At 37.8% G+C, this 17883-nt stretch overlaps 1 protein-coding gene across 3 annotated transcripts in view; it reads right to left on the bottom strand.

Annotated features, from left to right (window-relative positions):
• Window positions 1-17883, bottom strand: part of NR2C2 (nuclear receptor subfamily 2 group C member 2) — a 90363-nt gene that overhangs the window by 59432 nt on the left and 13048 nt on the right. For 2 of the 3 annotated variants that reach the window (XM_047743863.1, XM_047743855.1), the window contains one exon: window positions 16632-16715. The exons of the other annotated variant lie outside the window; for it this stretch is intronic. In XM_047743863.1, coding sequence (XP_047599819.1) covers window positions 16632-16691 — 60 coding nt within the window. In that variant the 5' untranslated portion in view covers window positions 16692-16715. The remainder of the gene's footprint in view (window positions 1-16631; window positions 16716-17883) is intronic. 3 annotated transcript variants of the gene reach the window in all.

Raw genomic sequence — 17883 nt, 5'->3', positions numbered from 1 at the left:
AAATGCCTTTTCCCCGAAACATGGAATATAATAATTGTGCCTACATTTTTATTTGGGAAATATTCCAATATTTGTTTGGTAGAAAACTGTGTGCAATTTAGCCTGTTTTTTGGTTTTAAATTTTGAGATTTTATTTAATTTCTGATTACTAGGTTTGGACCTTGTTGGTAATTTATGCTATAAAAAATGCAAACTTGACTTTTGTCCCATAGTAATTTTTTTTAATTGAAAAAAAGGAAGAAGGTGCTTTTAGTCGTCTTTATTTGAAGCAGTAAAACTGTTATTCTTCATGAGTGATAATTAGTTTATCGTGAGGAAAACCAATTGTGTACACAGAGTGAAGTCCAAGGGTTTTTTTTCCCCTCCAGACCTATAATCTAAAACTAAAATTTTTGCCTTGATAAATTTGCTATTGACCAATACTATACTTGTTTAGACTGAATGAAAGCAGAACATTTGAAACAAAATGTAATAGCATGTAAGAATGTAATAGCATCTAAGAATATAGGAATTATTCCAAGTTTATTCTGGAACTTTAGTAGAAACAGACTATAACATGGCTCTCTGATTAATAACTGTACCAATGAATCAAATTTATATTATGGATAGTGAAATGCTGCTACCTACTTAAAATGTAATGACCTAGTCCCTAGGGCTTTGTACTGGGGCAGGAAAAAGGTAGTTGCTGAATGTTTTAATCCTATGTTGGTCACTTTTGGAATACCACGGGTGTTAGAAGAATGCTCTAAAGCAGAGGTTGTAAAAGGGTGCTAGACCACTTAAGTGCTAGACTTTTGGATGATTGCGGGTGCTGTAGGTTTTAAACCAATCCTTAAAAACTAGAATAGTCAGAAGAAAGTCTCTATTTATAGAATCTTGAAAAATTGCTCTGGGTGGTTCTACATCCCTTCATGTAACAAAACAACAGCTGCCTAAATTCGTTCTCACCATAACATTAGATTTCCTATGTACCCCTAATGTTAAACCACTGATGTGCTAGAATCTTAAAAAAACCTTTTTTCCTCTCAGTTTATGTGACAGGGCCTATCTTTATAGTCTTCAATAACCATGTAACAACTACTATATACGGGTACAGTTAAATCTTTATGACTTTGCCTAGCTTTAAGAAAGAAAGAAAGAAAGAAAGAAAGAAAGAGGGAGAAACTGACTCAGCAGAATGAACAAAGCTGAATTCCAGGGACTACTGAGAGGCTAGAAACAAACTAATTCCCACCTCAGGACCCTGGAAAGGCTCAATTCTAGAACTCTAGGTCCCACATTTGAAAGCAGGGCTGAGAAACAGGCTAAAATCTAGGGGACTGGTTGTCTACAGTATAGCCAGGAACTCACCATAACGACCACCTCCTCATTCACTGCAGAAGAAATTCGAAATATAGTTGAACCAAAGAGGCCCCAGACCCAGGGCCATCAAACACATTTTCACAGCAAAGGAAGAAGCCCTATCTTCTGTTTTCAAAGGCTAAATGAAAGTATTGAAAGGTAAACCTCCAACACCCCCTTCCTTGTGCCACAGCTTTAAATCACCACCACCACCAAATATTGGCAATAGGCGTATATCCCTGACAGAAAAACTGAAGAATTTTAAAATTTTTATTATTTTTTAATGATTTTTATTTATTTGTCAGAGAGAGAGAGAGAGAGAGCGTGTGTTTAAGAGCAACAGTAGGGGAATGGCAGGCAGAGGAAGAAGCAGGCTCCCTACTGGGAGCTCTTGTGGGGGGAGGTTGTGATCCCAGGATGCTGGGATCACAACCTGAGCCAAAGACAGTTAGCTTAACCCACTGAGCCACCTAGGCATCCCTCTTTTTTTTTTTTTCTTAAATATTTTATTTATTTTTTTACAGAGAGGGAGGGAACACAAACAAGGGAAAGTGGCAGGCAGAGGGAGAAGTAGGCTCCCCGCTGAGTAAGGGGCCCAATGTGGGACTCCAACCCAGGACCCTGAGATCATGACCTGAGCTGAATGCAGACGTTTAACTGACAGAGCCACCCAGGCGTCCCAAGACTGAAGAATTCTTGACAAGAAAAAAATGAGTGGCCTCAGAAAAGAAACCTATAAATAGTGACATCTGGGGCACCCTCCAAACAAAATGTGTGGATGACTATCCAATCATCCCAAAGTTAAATCAAACCAAACTAACTGATAAGCCTTACACACAAAACACTTTTTTGTTTTCAGTTAAGTGCTTCATTCTAAAACATGAACCCAAAAAAGGATCATTAACCATTTCAGGAAAGCCTCCATATGAAAGAAAGAAACTGAAAGAAACTAAGAAAACAAAAGAACTTGGATAAAACAGCAACTATGTAAGAAGCAAAGGAAAACAAAAAGGAGCAAAAACCTGCAATTAACAACACCCTTACAGAAACAGGACAAGCTACAGTATCCATGAGACAATAAAAAGCTGCCATAAAGTTCCATCTGGTTCTACCCACCCCCGCCCGTGGTGGGTTATAGCCACTCTGGTGGCCCACCCTCACAAAGACTCTGTCTGGCTTGCCTGGCTTACTCCTGCCTGCCAGGGAGCCCGAAGGAAGAAGGTCAGCTCCTCTGAAGGGGTGGAGTCAGGGGAGCCCAGGGAATCCCGGAGTTTGTCAGCTAAACCTACAGTGGAAACAAAGCCAAAAGGGCAAGAAAGCATAAATCTTCAGATGAAAAAGTGCACAAAGGGGAAAAGGGGAACAAAGGGAGTAGCTTACCAGGAAACTAAAGACAATTTTCCGTAGAAAACAGAGAAACTTAGAATGAGGACAGTCCAGCCTCTGATGAAGCAGGAGAGAAAGAAGCCAAGTTTGATTAGTATCATACAACCCATCTTATCAGGGGTCCATCTCTCTTCTTGTACAGCTCAGAGTAATATTTTTATCAACTATTTTGTAGACACAAGTGCTTTCAGTAGCTCTAGTAAGGCTTTTAAGAAAGCAATCCCACCTCTTCCCATTTTTAAAGTGTAAATGACTTTTTTATTTTTTAGCTAAAATCATTTGGTGGTGGTTTATCTTTTTTGGTACAGCCAGAAAACAGTGAGATACTGAATGTGCAATGCTTTGTCTTAAGTGTCAGCTTAACACTCCACAGATGGGAGGTAGTTTTTATATCCTATTATACAAAACACATTAAATGGCAGTTTGGAGTCACACCTGTACATTTACTATGCCTTGAACATTTTAACTTACTTCTGTTGCCATGTTGTTTTTAGTGGAATTGTTTACTAAACAACACTCCTTGATCTTGGCTATCAGAACTGCTTCTACTCTGAAACATCTTTGGGTAGTGCTAGTCCAGTTTTCCTAGTAACTTTGTTAATGAGCTTTGAAAGATTGAAAATGTATGTATATTACATTAAATTGTGAATTAGGTGGACTTATAACATCTTACCAACATTTCAAGATACTGGTAAATGAAACTTCTAAGGAAAATTTACTTTCAAATTTTAAGCTGGGAAAACTACTTAGAAAAGAATCACAACTACCCAGCTTTTTAGATATTCAGTACATGTATCAAGAATTGTGTACAAATTGACAGCGTGGAGGAGTTGAAAACAGAGCTACCCTATGACCCAGCAACTGCACTACTGGGTATTTACCCTAAAGATACAAACGTAGTGATCCGAAGGGGCACATGCACCCAAATGTTTATAGCAGCAATGTCTACAATAGCCAAACTATGGAAAGAACCTAGATGTCCATCAACAGATGAATGGATAAAGAAGATGTAGTATATGTATGTATGTATGTATGTGTGTGTATAGATGTATATATATATATATACATACACACACACACAATGGAATACTATGCAGTCATCAAAAGAAATGAAATCTTGCCATTTGCGACGACGTGGATGGAACTAGAGGGAATCATGCTAAGTGAAATAAGTTAATCGGAGAAAGACAACTATCATATGATCTCCCTGATATGAGAAAGTGGAAATGCAACGTGGGGGGTTCGGGGGGTAGGAAAAGAATAAATGAAACAAGATGGGGTCAGGAGGGAGACAAACCATCAGAGACTCCTAATCTCACAAAACAAACTCAAGGTTGCTAGGGGGAGGGGGTCGGGAGAGGGTGGTGGTGTTATGGACATTGGGGAGGGTATGTGCTATGGTGAGTGCTGTGAAGTGTGTAAACCTGGCGATTCACAGACCTGTACCCCTGGGGCTAAACATACATTATATGTTTATTTAAAAAAAAAACTGTACAATTTGAAATGTCTAGGTACTGATGCTCAAAACAAAATGAAAAAAAAAAAGAGTTGAAAGAACAGTACAACAGCAGCAGCAGCAGCAGCAGCAGCAGCAGCAGGAGTTGGGGTTTTTACTCTTTGCCACAATGTATTATTTGTTACATGCCATGTTTTATATGCATTAACTCATTTAATTCTCACAGTGACATTAACCCCATTTGACCTCTAAGTAGAGAAATTGGCACATCAAGATTAAATGATATGCTCACACAACTGGTAAAGGTTGAAGACAGATATAAATCAGGAACTATCCCTGAAGTAGACGGAGTTGGAAATAGGAGAGAAAAGATGAGTAATTGAAAAGGTTAGTTCAAGAGATCCAAAATTCAATTAATTAGTCCTGGAAAGAGACTAAAAAAATACTGAGGGAAGAAATCATCAGAGAACCAGTATACAACAATTTCCTAGATTGAAAGGACTTTCTGAGTACCAGTACGATATATAAAAGAGCAACTATACCAAGAAATAATGTGAAATTTCAGAAAAATGGGGATGAAGAAAAAATCTTAACGATGGGGTGGAGGGGAGTGTAAAAGCAAGAGAGAATGAGAAAGAGGGGCGCCTGGGTGGCTCAGTAGGTTAAAGCCTCTGCCTTCAGCTAAGGTCATGATCCCGTGGTCTGTGATCGAGCCCCACATCGGGCTCTCTGCTCAGCAGGGAGCCTGCTTCCTCCTCTCGCTCTCTGCCTACTTGTGATCTCTCTCTGTCAAATAAATAAATAAAAATCTTAAAAAAAAAAAAAAAAAAAGAAAGAGAGAGAAAAGGAGGGGAGAGAGAGGGATCCCATCTATAAGGATCAAGAGTACAAACAGCCTTCTCAAAACCAACACTCCACGCTAGAAAACAATAAAATGTCTCCGATTCTGAGGTAAAATCACTTTCTAAAAGCTTAGATTTCTACTCTTAGTCAAACTATCAGTCAAGCATGTGAGTGTAAATAAAGACATGTTTAGATAAACACATGACCCATGCACACGTGGAAGTTATTAGGGGCATCAGCTTCGAGTGCTTAGTTGAAAATCTGGGTAAAATTTTGGCTCCTCCCAGAACTTAATTACTAATAGCCTAAGGCTGACCCAAAGCCTCACTGACAACATAAACATACGTTATGTTATGATTATGATTAGCACACACTTTTAAAAAAGATTTTTATTTTTAAGAGAGAGAAAGTAGGGGGAGGGAGAGAGGGAGAGCAGGGAGCCCAATGACATGATCAACACAGGGACTGATCCCAGGACCCCGGGATCACGACCTGAGCTGAAGGCAGATGCTTAACCTACTAAGCCACCCAGGGGCCCCATATTTTGTATGTTTTATGTATTATATGGGTACCTGGGTGGCTCAGTCGTTGGGCGTCTGCCTTCAGCTCAGGTCATGGTCCCAGGATCCTGGGATAGAGGCCCGTGTTGGGCTTCCTCCTCCATGGGAGGCCTGCTTCTCCCTCCACTCTCCCCCACTTGTATCCCCTGCAACTGTCTCTGTCAGATAAATAAATAAAATCTTAAAAAAAAAAAAAAAAGCTAGAAAAAAGAACATGTTATTAAGAAAATCACAAGGAAGGGGGTGACTCGCTGGTTCAGTTGGCAGAGCACATAACTCCTGATCTTGGAGTCGGAAATTTGAGCCTTATATTGCTCATTATTTTAAAATAATTATTTTAATAATAAAATAATAATTTAAAAAGTAAAATATTTTAATAATAAGTTAATTTTAAAAGTAAAATTATTTAAAAAACAAAATATTTTTTAAAATCAGAGAAAATACATTTACAGTACTATATTTACTGAAAAAAATCTGCATATAAGTGGACCTAAGCAGTTCAAACCCATGTTGTTCAAGGGTCAACTGTGTAAAATCTAAAAAGAACTCACCTCTGAGGCACCCTTTCCTAGGAAGCTACTGAAGATGTTACTTCCATTTTTTTTTTTTAAGATTTTATTTATTTGACAGAGAGAGAGAGAGAGAAATCACAAGTAGGCAGAGAGGCAGGCAGAGACAGAGGGGGAAGCAGGCTCCCTGCTGAGCAGAGAGCCGGATGCGGGGCTCGATCCCAGGACCCTGAGATCATGACCCGAGCTGAAGGCAGAGGCTTAACCCACTGAGCCACCCAGGCGCCCCCACTTTTTTTTTTTTTAAAGAAAAAAGGAAACAAAGACTCCAAAATGAGAGAGAAGTCAAGAATGACAGCTGTGGAGGCGCCTGGGTGGCACAGTGGGTTAAGCCTCTGCCTTCAGCCCGGGTCATAATCTCAGGGTCCTGGGATCGAGCCCCGCATCCGGCTCTCTGCTCAGCAGGGAGCCTGCTTCCCCCTATCTCTCTGCCTGTCTCTCTGCCTACTTATGATCTTTCTTTCTCTCAAATAAATTAAAAAAAAAAAAAAAAGACAGCTGTGCAGTAGGCTCGAAAAGCAATCAGTAAAGCCTAGAGCAGGTCAGAGGGCTTTAGGAGGAATGTTTTCATGAAAAAAAAAAAAAAAAAATACAAAGAGGAAACTGAAAATTCCTCTGACATATTTGTATGGAAAACAGGGCTTTACAATTTATTGGAGACACTAGAAAGTATTTGTACTAAGTGTCATAATTGCATAACAGAACACTTAATTAATGCAAAGAGGATGTAACTTAATGGGAGAATGAAGGGAGGAGAGATGGGAATGGGAGGTGCTGAATGAAAACTAAAATTTCTTCATCCATAATAGTAAGTCAAAAAATATCTAATTCTGGGAATGAAACTATAAACATTACTACTGATTTTGCAGAAATAAAGCAGATTGTAAATGAGTACTATGAATAACTGCATGCCAACAAACTGGGTAACCTGGATGAAATGGACAAATTTCTACAACCATACAACCCTATCAACTTTGAATCACGAAGAAAGAGAAAATCTGAACGGACCTATAACTAATTAGAAGAATGAATCACTAGGGGTGCCTGGGTGGCTCAGAAGGTTAAGCCTCTGCCTTCAGCTCTGGTCATGATTTCTGGGTCCCAGGATAGAGCCCCGTGTCGGGCTCTCTGCTCAGGAGGGAGCCTGCTTCCCCCTCTCTCACTGCCTGCCTACTTGTGATCTCTCTCTCTGTGTCAAATAAATAAAATCCTAGAAAAAAAAAAAAAAGAATGAATCATTCATCAACACCCTTCTCGAAAAATAAATAAAAATAAAATAAAATAAGTAAAATAAAAAAGCCCTGGACCAATCCTGGTGAAATCTAGCAAACATCTGAAGTAGAATTAACAATCCTTCTCAAAGTCTTCCAAAACTGAAGAGGAAGGAATACTCCCAAACTCATTCTATGAGGCTAGCGTAACACTACAAGAAAAGAAAACTACAGCCCAGTATCGCTTATCAATACCAATGCAACATTCCTCAATAAAACAGTAGCAAACGGGTATCAGCAGCATGGTAAAAATACTGCACATCATGATCAAATAATATTTATTCCTGCAATGCAAGGATGGTCTGACATACAAAAATTGATCAATGCAATATACTGCATTAACAGAATGAAAGGGAAAAAACACAAGATAATCTCAATGAATGGAAAAAAAAGCATTTGACAAAATTCAACATTTCTTCACAATAAAAACATTCAGCAAAGCAGGAATAGAAGGAAACCATCTTAACATAAGAAAGGTCAAATGTAAAGGGAAAAAAAACCTCCACAGCTAATATAATATTCTGTGATGAAACACTGAAAAATTTTCCTCTAAGGTCAAGAAGACAAGCATGCCCTCCTCTCACTTCTACTAAATTATATTGGAAGTTCTGGCCAGAGCAGTTAGGCAAGAAAAATAAATACAAGGCACTCATATTGGAAAAAAATAAGTAAAATTATCTCTATTCACAGACAGTATGATCTTCCATACAGAAAATCCTAAAGATTACACACAGAGTTAGAACAAACAATTCATTAAAGTTGCAGGATTACAAATCAACACATAAAAATCAGTTGCATTTCTATACACTGACAGTGAACATGATAAAAGCAACTTAAGAAAACAATTCCATTGACAATAGCACAAAAAGAATAAAATGCTTAAAAATAAACTTACCCCCCAAAAAATAAAAAAAATAAACTTACCCAAAGGAAGTAAATGACTTAAACATTGAAAACTACAAAATACAGCTGAAAGAAATTAAGACATAACAAATGGAAGACATACTATGTTCATGTACTGGAAGATTTAATATTTTTAAGATGACGATACTACCCAAAGCCATCTACAGATTCAATGTAATCCCTAGGGATTCAAATCCCAGCAATGTTTTTTATGGAAATCGAAAAACCCACCCTAACTTTCACATGAAATGTCAAGGGACCCAAATAGCTAAAACAATCTCAAAGAATTGTAACAAGGATTGATGTCTCACACTTCCTGATTTCAAAACTTACTGCAAGGCTACATTAACCAAATCTGTATGGCAGTGTGATAAAAACAAACATACACACTAGTGTAATAGAATAGAGAGTTCAGAACCTTGAGGATATTATGCTAAAACTAAGCCAGTCACAAAAAGGTAAGTTATGCTTCCACTCATGTGAAGTATAAAAAGTAGATTCACAGAAAGAATGATGGTTGCCAGGGGCTGGGATGAAGGGAAAATGAGTAGTTGTTTAGTGGACATAGAGCTTAAGTTTTACAAAACAAAAAAGTTGTGGAGATCCACTGCACAACAATGTGAATATACTTAACACTACTATGAATACTTAAAAATGATTAAGATGATAAATTTTGTCATATGGTTTTTACCATAATTAAAAAAACCAGAGAAGCCAGAAATAAATTCTTGTGTATATGTCAAAAGATTTTCAAAAAGGATGCTAAGACCATTCAAAGGGGGAAAGTACAGTTTTTTCAACAAATGGTGCCAAGAAAACTGGATATCCGCATGCAAAAAAAATGAAGTTGGCCCCTTATGCTATTATATATACAAATGGATCATAAACCTAAACATAAGAGCCAAAACAATGAAACTCTAAGAAATATAGAGGAAAAGCGTAACATTGAATTTGGCAATGATTTCATGGATACGACACCAAAGGCACAGGTAACAAAAGAAGAAAATGAATAAACTGAACTTCATCAAAACTAAAAACTTTTTTTTGCTTCAAAGGGCACTACCAAGACAGTGAAAACACAGTCCATGAAATGGGAGAAAATATTTGGAAAGCTTACCTCTGATGAGCTTTATTATCCAGAATATGTAAAGAACTCCTACAACTTAGTAAGACTAAAACACCTCAATTAAAAAAATGGGCAAAGGTCTTGAATAAAGAAGATCTCTAAAGTTGATATACAAAAGGGGCAATAAGCACATGAAAAACTGTTCAACATCACTGATTATTTGGGAAGTGAAAATCAAAGCCAAAATGAAAAATCATTTCATATTCATTGGAGTGGCAATTATAAAAAAGAAAGCAGAAAATAACAAGTATTTGGGAGAATGGGGAAAAACTGGAACTCTTGTGCACTGCTGATAAAAATACAAAACGATGCCACTGCTAAGGAAAATAGTATGGTGGTTCTCCAACAAATTAAATATAGAATTACCATATGATCCAGCAATTCCACTTCTGGGTATAAACCCCCAAAACTGAAATCATGTATTTGAAGAGGTATCTGTACTCCCATATTCGTAGCTGAATTTTTCATAGTAGCCTAGAGGTGGAAGCAACCTAAGTGTCCATGGATGGATAAATTGATAAACAAAATGTAACATACACACAATGGAATATTTTTTAGCCTTTTTAAAAAAAAAAAGATAATTTTTTTTTTTTAAAGTAAGCTCTATGTCCAATATGGGGCTTCAACTCACAGCCTGAGATTAAGAGATGGTGCTCTACCGACTGCACCAGTTAGTCATCCTTAAAAAGGAGGAAAATTCTATTATATGCCAGAGCATGAATGAACCTTGAAGATATTATACTAAATGAAATAAGCCTATCAAAAAGGACAGATATTATGAGATTCCACTTATATGAATGGTGGTGATGGCTGCTGAATAATGTGAATGTGAACTTAATCTCACAGAACCAGACACTTAAAAATGGTTATAATGGTGAATTTGGTATTTTACTATAAGACACAACACAATACTCCTTCCCCCCAAAAAGACAATGTCTAACACTGATTTTAAAAAACAAAAAAGGGTAGGGAAAGGCTATTTTTAGAAATAAGGAGTTAAATACCAGAAGAAATCTAATCTAGAGAGGGAGACTTGGGGATAAGGAAGGGGTAGGGGTGGTTCAGGAGCCTGCCGTTTCCTATTTCAAGCTGAACGTAGTATTGGCCAATTTTCAAATCTCCGTATACGTACTACACTTTGACAAGAAAATTAAAACTTAAATGTCCAGTTTTGAGGGAAGAATAACAGAATTTAATGTAATGAGTTGGTCTTCTGAGGAGAGTGGAAACCTGAAACCTGAACAATGACTTTGCTTTTTCCCACTTGAGGATATAGCTTTGCCAATACAGAGTTTTGTTCAAGAACCGGGAGAGCCGTATGTTTTTAAACATTCCCTTACATGGAAGAGTTGTTTTTTCCAATGGTGATGCAAGCCCTGCTGATAAAAAGAATAATGGGGTTGTAAGAATTTGGCTATTTTTTCTGTGGTAACTGGACTTTCCTATTCAAAGAGCCCCTTAGCCCAGGGCCCAGGAAAAGGCTTTGCCAAGACCTGTGATGCCACCTCCCTCCCACTGTGTAAATATACACTTAACTTACAGTTTGGGTGCATGAATAGTCTCTTTCTGCCAACCAGTAAGTAACTCGAAAAGTTCCAATGAGTTAACTCCTAAATTTCTCTGACTCAAAACATTGAGTTAAAAAGTGTATTTATTTCATGTAGGCAATATGAAGAAACACTAAGTCTGGGTGTTTGTGTGTTTTATTATTTCCAGCTATAGAGGGAAATAAAAGCTTAAAAAATAGTGAAGCCCTTTCAAAAATCCGTTTATTTCACAAATGAAAAGCAAAACTAATGCTACTATTAGGTATGATTCAATCTTCCACTGCTACAGTTACAAATTCTCAACTAACCCTTTTTGAAAAATTAACCATATTGGGGGCATCTGGATGACTTGGTTAAGTGTTTGACTCTTGATTTCAGCTCAGGTCATAATCCCAGGGTTGTGGGATCAGTCCCTCAAATTGGGCTCTGTGCTCAGCATGGAGTCTGCTTGTCCCTCTTCCTCTGCTCATTCCCTCCACTTGCACTCTATCTCTAAAATAAGTAAATAAATCTTAAAAAAAAAAATTAACCATATTATCTTTTATCAAGTTTCACAGTCAACTCCATAGCACAAAGATTTTTTTTTTAGGATTTTATTTATTTGACAGACAGAGATCACAAGTAGGCAGAGAGGCAGACAGAGAGAGAGGGGGAAAGCAGGCTCCCTGCCAAGCAGAGAGCCCAATGCAGGGCTCGATCCCAGAACCCTGGGACCATGACCCGAGCCGAAGGCAGAGGCTTTAACCCACTGAGCCACCCAGGCGCCCCCACAGCACAAAGATTTTGCAGAGGCTTGAATTTCATCATGCTTCTGACACTCTGACCATGGAAAGAATCAATAATTTGTTCAATTGTTTAAATAACAGTGTTACAATTAAAACTTGGAAAATGAAGTTTGTATAAAGACAATCATCCATAACCTGGAAAACTAAAAACACCGTTAGTATTTAGGATATTTTAAAAACTGAACTTACTGGATAGTGATTAAAGGCCTGGATTCTGATGTCAACTCACGTTAAGAGTTTGAAACCTGGCAAAGTAATCTCATTTCTCTACCTCTCAGTTTCCTCTTATTTAAAGTGGGGAAAGTAATATTTTCTTTGTAGAGTAATGGAAGTATTAAATGAGATAAGCTTAGCATAATATCTGGCACACTGTATTACATACTAGATGGTGTATACAGCTATAAATATTTGGTATAAACACTTAAAACTGGAATCCACCTATATGGGTTGGTTTTTAATGCATAGTCTATTGTATATGTAAATCATCTTTTAATATTTTGGGAAGTATGTAATTCTAATTAATAAGTGAAAGTTGTCACAAATCCTCTTAGGTTTCTGTCCCCCATTTCTTTTAATTCTTTTATCTTGGGAAATACTTTTTAATTTTGGCAGTGGCATCTGGCTGCTTACGTACTATTTTTTTTTTTAAGATTTTATTTATTTATTTGACAGAGAGAGATCACAAGTAGGCAGAGAAGCAGGCAGAAAGAGAGGGAAGCAGACTCCCTGCAGAGCAGAGAGCCTGAAGCAGGGCTCGATCCCAGGACCCTAAGACCATGACCTGAGCTGAAGGCAGAGGCCCAACCCACTGAGCCACCCAGGCACTGCCTTTTGGCTATTTTTAATAATGCTGCTATAAATACTGTGTACAAGTTTTTGTGTGGACATGTTCTTTTTTTTCTTGTGTATACAGCTGACTCTTGAACAACACAGGTTCGAACTGCATTCGAACTGATTCACCAATGGACAGATTTTTTTCCATACTTTGGCAAATTTTTTGGAGATCTGTGACAATTTGAAAAAAACTCGCAGATGAAATGAATAGTCTACAAATACTGAAAAAAAGAAAAAGTCAGGTACTATTGTAAATATATGGTATGTTATACACGTAACATAAAAATATATTAATTGACTGTGTTGTTGGTAAGACTTCCTTCCTGTCAACAGTAGGCTATTAGTAGTAGTTAAGTTCCAGGGAGTCAAACTTATACATAGATTTTTGGTTGTACAGTGGCTGGCACCCCAACCCTGGTGCTGTTCAAGGGTCAACAGTATACCTAAGAATGGAACTGATGGGTCATGTGGTAACTCTAAGTTTAACTTTTTGAGGAACTGCCAGACTGTTTTCCAAAGTGGCTACACCATTTCACATTCCCATCAAGAATGCAGAAGTTTCCAATTTTTCCACCTCTTCAGCAGCACTTGTTATCTGACCTTTTATTTCTAGTCATTCTAGTGGATGCAAAATGGTATCGCATTAGCGTTTACTTAGAGTGGAAATTAGTGAATGGACAATATAAAAACAATTGAAAAAAAAATCAATGAAACCAAAAGGTAGTTCTTTGAAAAGATCAACAAATTGACCTAACTTAAGCTAGACTGATCAAGAAAGAGAAAGATTTAACTAGAATCACAAATGAATGAAAAGAAACTGCTACTGAATTTAGAGAAATAAAAAGGATTATAAAGGAATACTGTAAAAAATTATATGCCAACATATTAGATAAGTTAGATAAAATGGTTAAAATTCTCAAAAAAGCACAAACTACTGAAACTGACTTGAGAAGAAACAGTATGAACAGACCTACAACAAATGAAAAAGACTGAATTAGTAACCCAAAAAGTACCTGCAAAAAAACCCCCAACCCCAGATGGTTTCACTGCTGAACTCTACCAGACATTTAAAAAAATTAACACTAATTCAACATAAACAATTTCAAAAAACAGAGAGGTCTCACAGTTTTCAGATGCAGCGCCAGGATTCAAATCTAGGCCATCTGACTCTACAGTCTACAGTCCTGACCACTATATTAAACTGTCTCTCTAAAAAACTGAATAAATTTGAGAACATTGAAAGCCATCAGGTTGTTACTTTGTATGATCCAACTTCTGTAGTTTACTTTGGTATTTACGACTTATCTCGTCTAGATAGAAAAAGGTTGATCTGGGGAACCGAGAGAAAATCATTTACATGATTGACAATGTTGCTGTATCGCATTCATGGAGCAAAAGCATGGCACCTGTTAAACCTCTTCATACATTTTTATTTCAATGACTTCTCACACCAATGCCATGAGATAGGTACTATTATTACTCTCATTTTCTAGATGAGGAAACTGAGGAGCAAGGTGGTCACCCAGATAGCAATGGCAAGGCCTGAATTTAAATCCCAATCTGTCTGGTCCCTGCCAATCTTCTTTTCTACTATGGAAAGCCTTTCCTTTTCTATTCACTCCTCTAGCATGGCCAGTATCACGCTTGAACCACCTTTGATAAAGAGCTCTTGGTAAGCAGACACCCTGACCTATTATTTACCTGTATGTCCTCGCTGGCCGGAAGGCAGAGAAAGGGTGTGTTCCCTCATTGTCTGCTGACTGAACAAACAACTATCCGAAAGTGATTATTATTAACTCCTCAATTTAGATAATTCATTCCCAATCAATTACTATACAGCATTGAAATGATGAACTATAGGTTCTCTTACTCTTTTATTTATTTATTTTTAAAGATTTTATTTATTTGACAGAGAGAGAGAGAGAGGCAGGGTGGGGTGGGGGGGTGGGGGTTGCGGAAGCAGGCTCCCTGCCGAGCAGGGAGCCCGATGTGGGACTCGATCCTAGGACCCTGAGATCACGACCTGAGCCGAAGGCAGCGGCCTAACCCACTGAGCCACCCAGGCGCCCCTATATGTACTTTAAAAGTTATTAAACTCAAAATTTCAAAAAACAAACCATTTCAAAGAACACACACATACACACTTATCCCTTGAACTAAAAGCAAGGAAATCTAGGGAATGCTTTAAATAAGATTGCTTTTGTACTCCAAACTAAGAATGCCTTCTATTATTTAAGAAGTCTCCTAAAAATGCACTTTTTTAAAAATCATGGGAAACAGTAGTTACACTAAGTTAATATATGAAATTCCATTTCCTGAAGGAAATAAGATATCTGACAGAACATTTTAGCTAGCAAATTTTCTGTCTACATACCCAAAACTTAGACTAGCCTATAAGTTGCTATAGGTTACTACTTTAAGTTCCTATACTAATCTCTTCCCCTAAACCTCTTTAAGCAGTGATCCAACATCAGTCTCCAAGTCAGCTTCAGCCGGAAACTGTATCAAATGCACAACAACCCTAACTCTGAAAAACCAACAATGATTTCCAAGATAATTATTCCTACCACAAACTAAAGCAACAAATAAACACAAGCACTTTAAACTTAATACTTTCACAGCTCTGATAACCCTTTCAGAAATGCAATATTAAAAAATTTATGAAATCTACCTTTCATCTTCAGTTAATATTAATCACTATTTGCTGGGGGAAGGAGGTAATTAAACTATTGCCTTAAAGTTAATGGTTGATCCAAATTTTGGAAAATCTGCTCACCATTTTTATTGGTTTAAACTGGCATATGTGTTCTTACTTTATCTTTTGAAATTCTTTCTTTTTTTTTTTTTTTAAAAGATTTTATTTATTTATTTGACAGAGAGAAATCACAAGTAGGCAGAGAGGCAGGCAGAGAGAGAGGAGGAAGCAGGCTCCCTGCTGAGCAGAAAGCCCGATGTGGGGCTCGAACCCAGGACCTGGGATCATGACCTGAGCCAAAGGCAGCGGCTTAACCCACTGAGCCACCCAGGCGCCCCTGAAATTCTTTCTTTAAATGCTCATTTTTTTTTTCTTGGTAAATTTGCATCTTTGCCTTAGAAATATGAGTACTGGTTCAAAAGTGCAAATGTGAATCCTTCTAATGGTACCTGGTTATAGTAGGATGCATGATACTGGAGGAACTTTGGAAGAAGTGGAACAGAAGTAGGTCAGTGTACCCTTGGCCAATTACTTCTGTCTTTGCCCCTTGGTTTCCTCACCTATAAAACGGTAAAAATGATCATACCAACTTTAAATGGATGTTGTGAGGACTAAAGCCCTTGCATAGGCCTGGTACAGAGTGAAAAGATCTGGCCCTATTTCCCTTCTTTACACCCAAAGATGCCTGAACATACCAGCTATTTCACACCTCTGTCCTGACCTTACATAGGTTTCTGACTTAGGGTGCCCTTGCCAGCATCAGCTGTAGAGTTCCTTATCCCACTTCTTTAGGTCTGACAAATGATTACTTGTTATTCAAAACCCTCTCCAGGATAATCATGTTCCTCACATGGAATTAAACTTCTCATCTTGATTTGTAATTATTCCTTAACCAGCCTCTGAGGCTGCTAAAGGAGGTCCAATGGCTCATTTACCTCTAGATTTCTCAGTACCTGCCCAAATCCTCTATACCACAGTATTAACAAAGTATCAAATGTGCAAGAAACTAAGAGCCTTCGAGTTAAAACTATAATCACAGGTTTGAGAGGCATTGGATTCTTTCAGTTTCAGGTTTAAGGTGAGATTTTTTTAAAAGTCACCTTACTGTATGCAGTTAGGCCACCCTATTCATGTAAAGAAACACTAGGAGTAAATGTTCTTGTCATTTTTTTTTTTCTTCCATGGCAGCATCCTGCTTTGGATTTGGATCACATGCTGACTTCACTGGGACTATTTTCAAACAACAGAGCACACTGATGTACTTTTCCTTTCAAAAGTAAGGGTGCCAGCTATTGTGCTAGCCCCTGTCACTCACCTCAGCCACCTGCTGGGTCCCCACTCTGTGCTGAACCAGCCCCTCCATATTTGTAGCCATGGTGAAGCAAGATCATTAGAGAACCTGTTTGGAAAGATGTAGCAACTTCTATCAGGTGGGGAGAAACCAGGCTACTTGAAAAAAAATCAGAAATCAAAATTCATCTTTGGTACTATCTTGTGCAGATTCTGCCCTCTACAGAAGACACAGCTACAAGGCTAAACATATCTGGATATACTGCACCAGCTTCTTCAATTACAGGTACCAAAATCAATTAGCAGGAACATTTCAGTTTGGAAACAAGACTTCTGGTAAACACAGACAAAGATGAATTCAGAACTTTAATTATCAGGTCTTGGGTTGTAACAGCTTGGATCACCCCTCAGGGAGGTGGGAATCGTGGTGGCTATCTGAGAAAGGTGTGAGATCAAAGTTAGATCCAGAGCACTAGATTGCTATCAACAACTATACTTCTGTTACCGTAAAGTGGCAATGTGAGAAGCAAAACCCTGTCCAGGTGCTAACACACCTCACTCTGAGGTTGAAAGCCAAACACCAGGACTAAACAAGAAAAGAAGAAGACTCCGTTACTAGAGTGCTAAAATGTGGACTATAATAGTTGTACCCATAAGTTAACTTATATTTTAAAGTCCTCATAAAATTAGAAAACCAGATTAATTCAGCTTTCTATTCATAGGAAAAAATAGTGCCACTATCTGTAAAAATTATGAAAAATCATCCAAAAACCAGGAATTGTGCTAGTCTCCTGGGGAGGATCCCCTAAATGCAAGCATTGTTAATGCGACAGACCCCTTGTCTCTTCAGGTCTTAAGACACAGCTCCACTGAATAGACCCTAACCCCCTTCCAATCTCTTCCACAAAGAATCCAGGATAAAGAGATTCCACTTTGGACCTAATTCCTAGACAAATCAGAAAGACTTCATTAGTGACGGCACTGGTCCCATGTGAATACAAGAAAAAAAGCTCTGGTATAATTTATTTCTAGCAATACATATAAAAACTATACACTACCACACAAATGCATACACAGTTCATTTGCTTGGCCCTCCCTCGACCACAAACTAGACTATGCAATTTTACAAAACACTTTCCTGTAGTTCTTACCTCAAGTATTATACTTTTAAGTACTGGTCTCTATGAAACTCTTTTACTCTCTGTATGATTCTATCTACTATTAAATAGCCATATCTATTAACATAATTCCCCTTCAGATTATTTTAATGCCAAAAT

The sequence above is a fragment of the Lutra lutra genome, chromosome 1, assembly GCF_902655055.1.
Source record: "Lutra lutra chromosome 1, mLutLut1.2, whole genome shotgun sequence".
Taxonomy (NCBI): domain Eukaryota; kingdom Metazoa; phylum Chordata; class Mammalia; order Carnivora; family Mustelidae; genus Lutra; species Lutra lutra.
The sequence above is the reverse complement of the archived record's forward strand: the minus strand, read 5'-3'. Positions and strand labels throughout refer to the sequence as shown.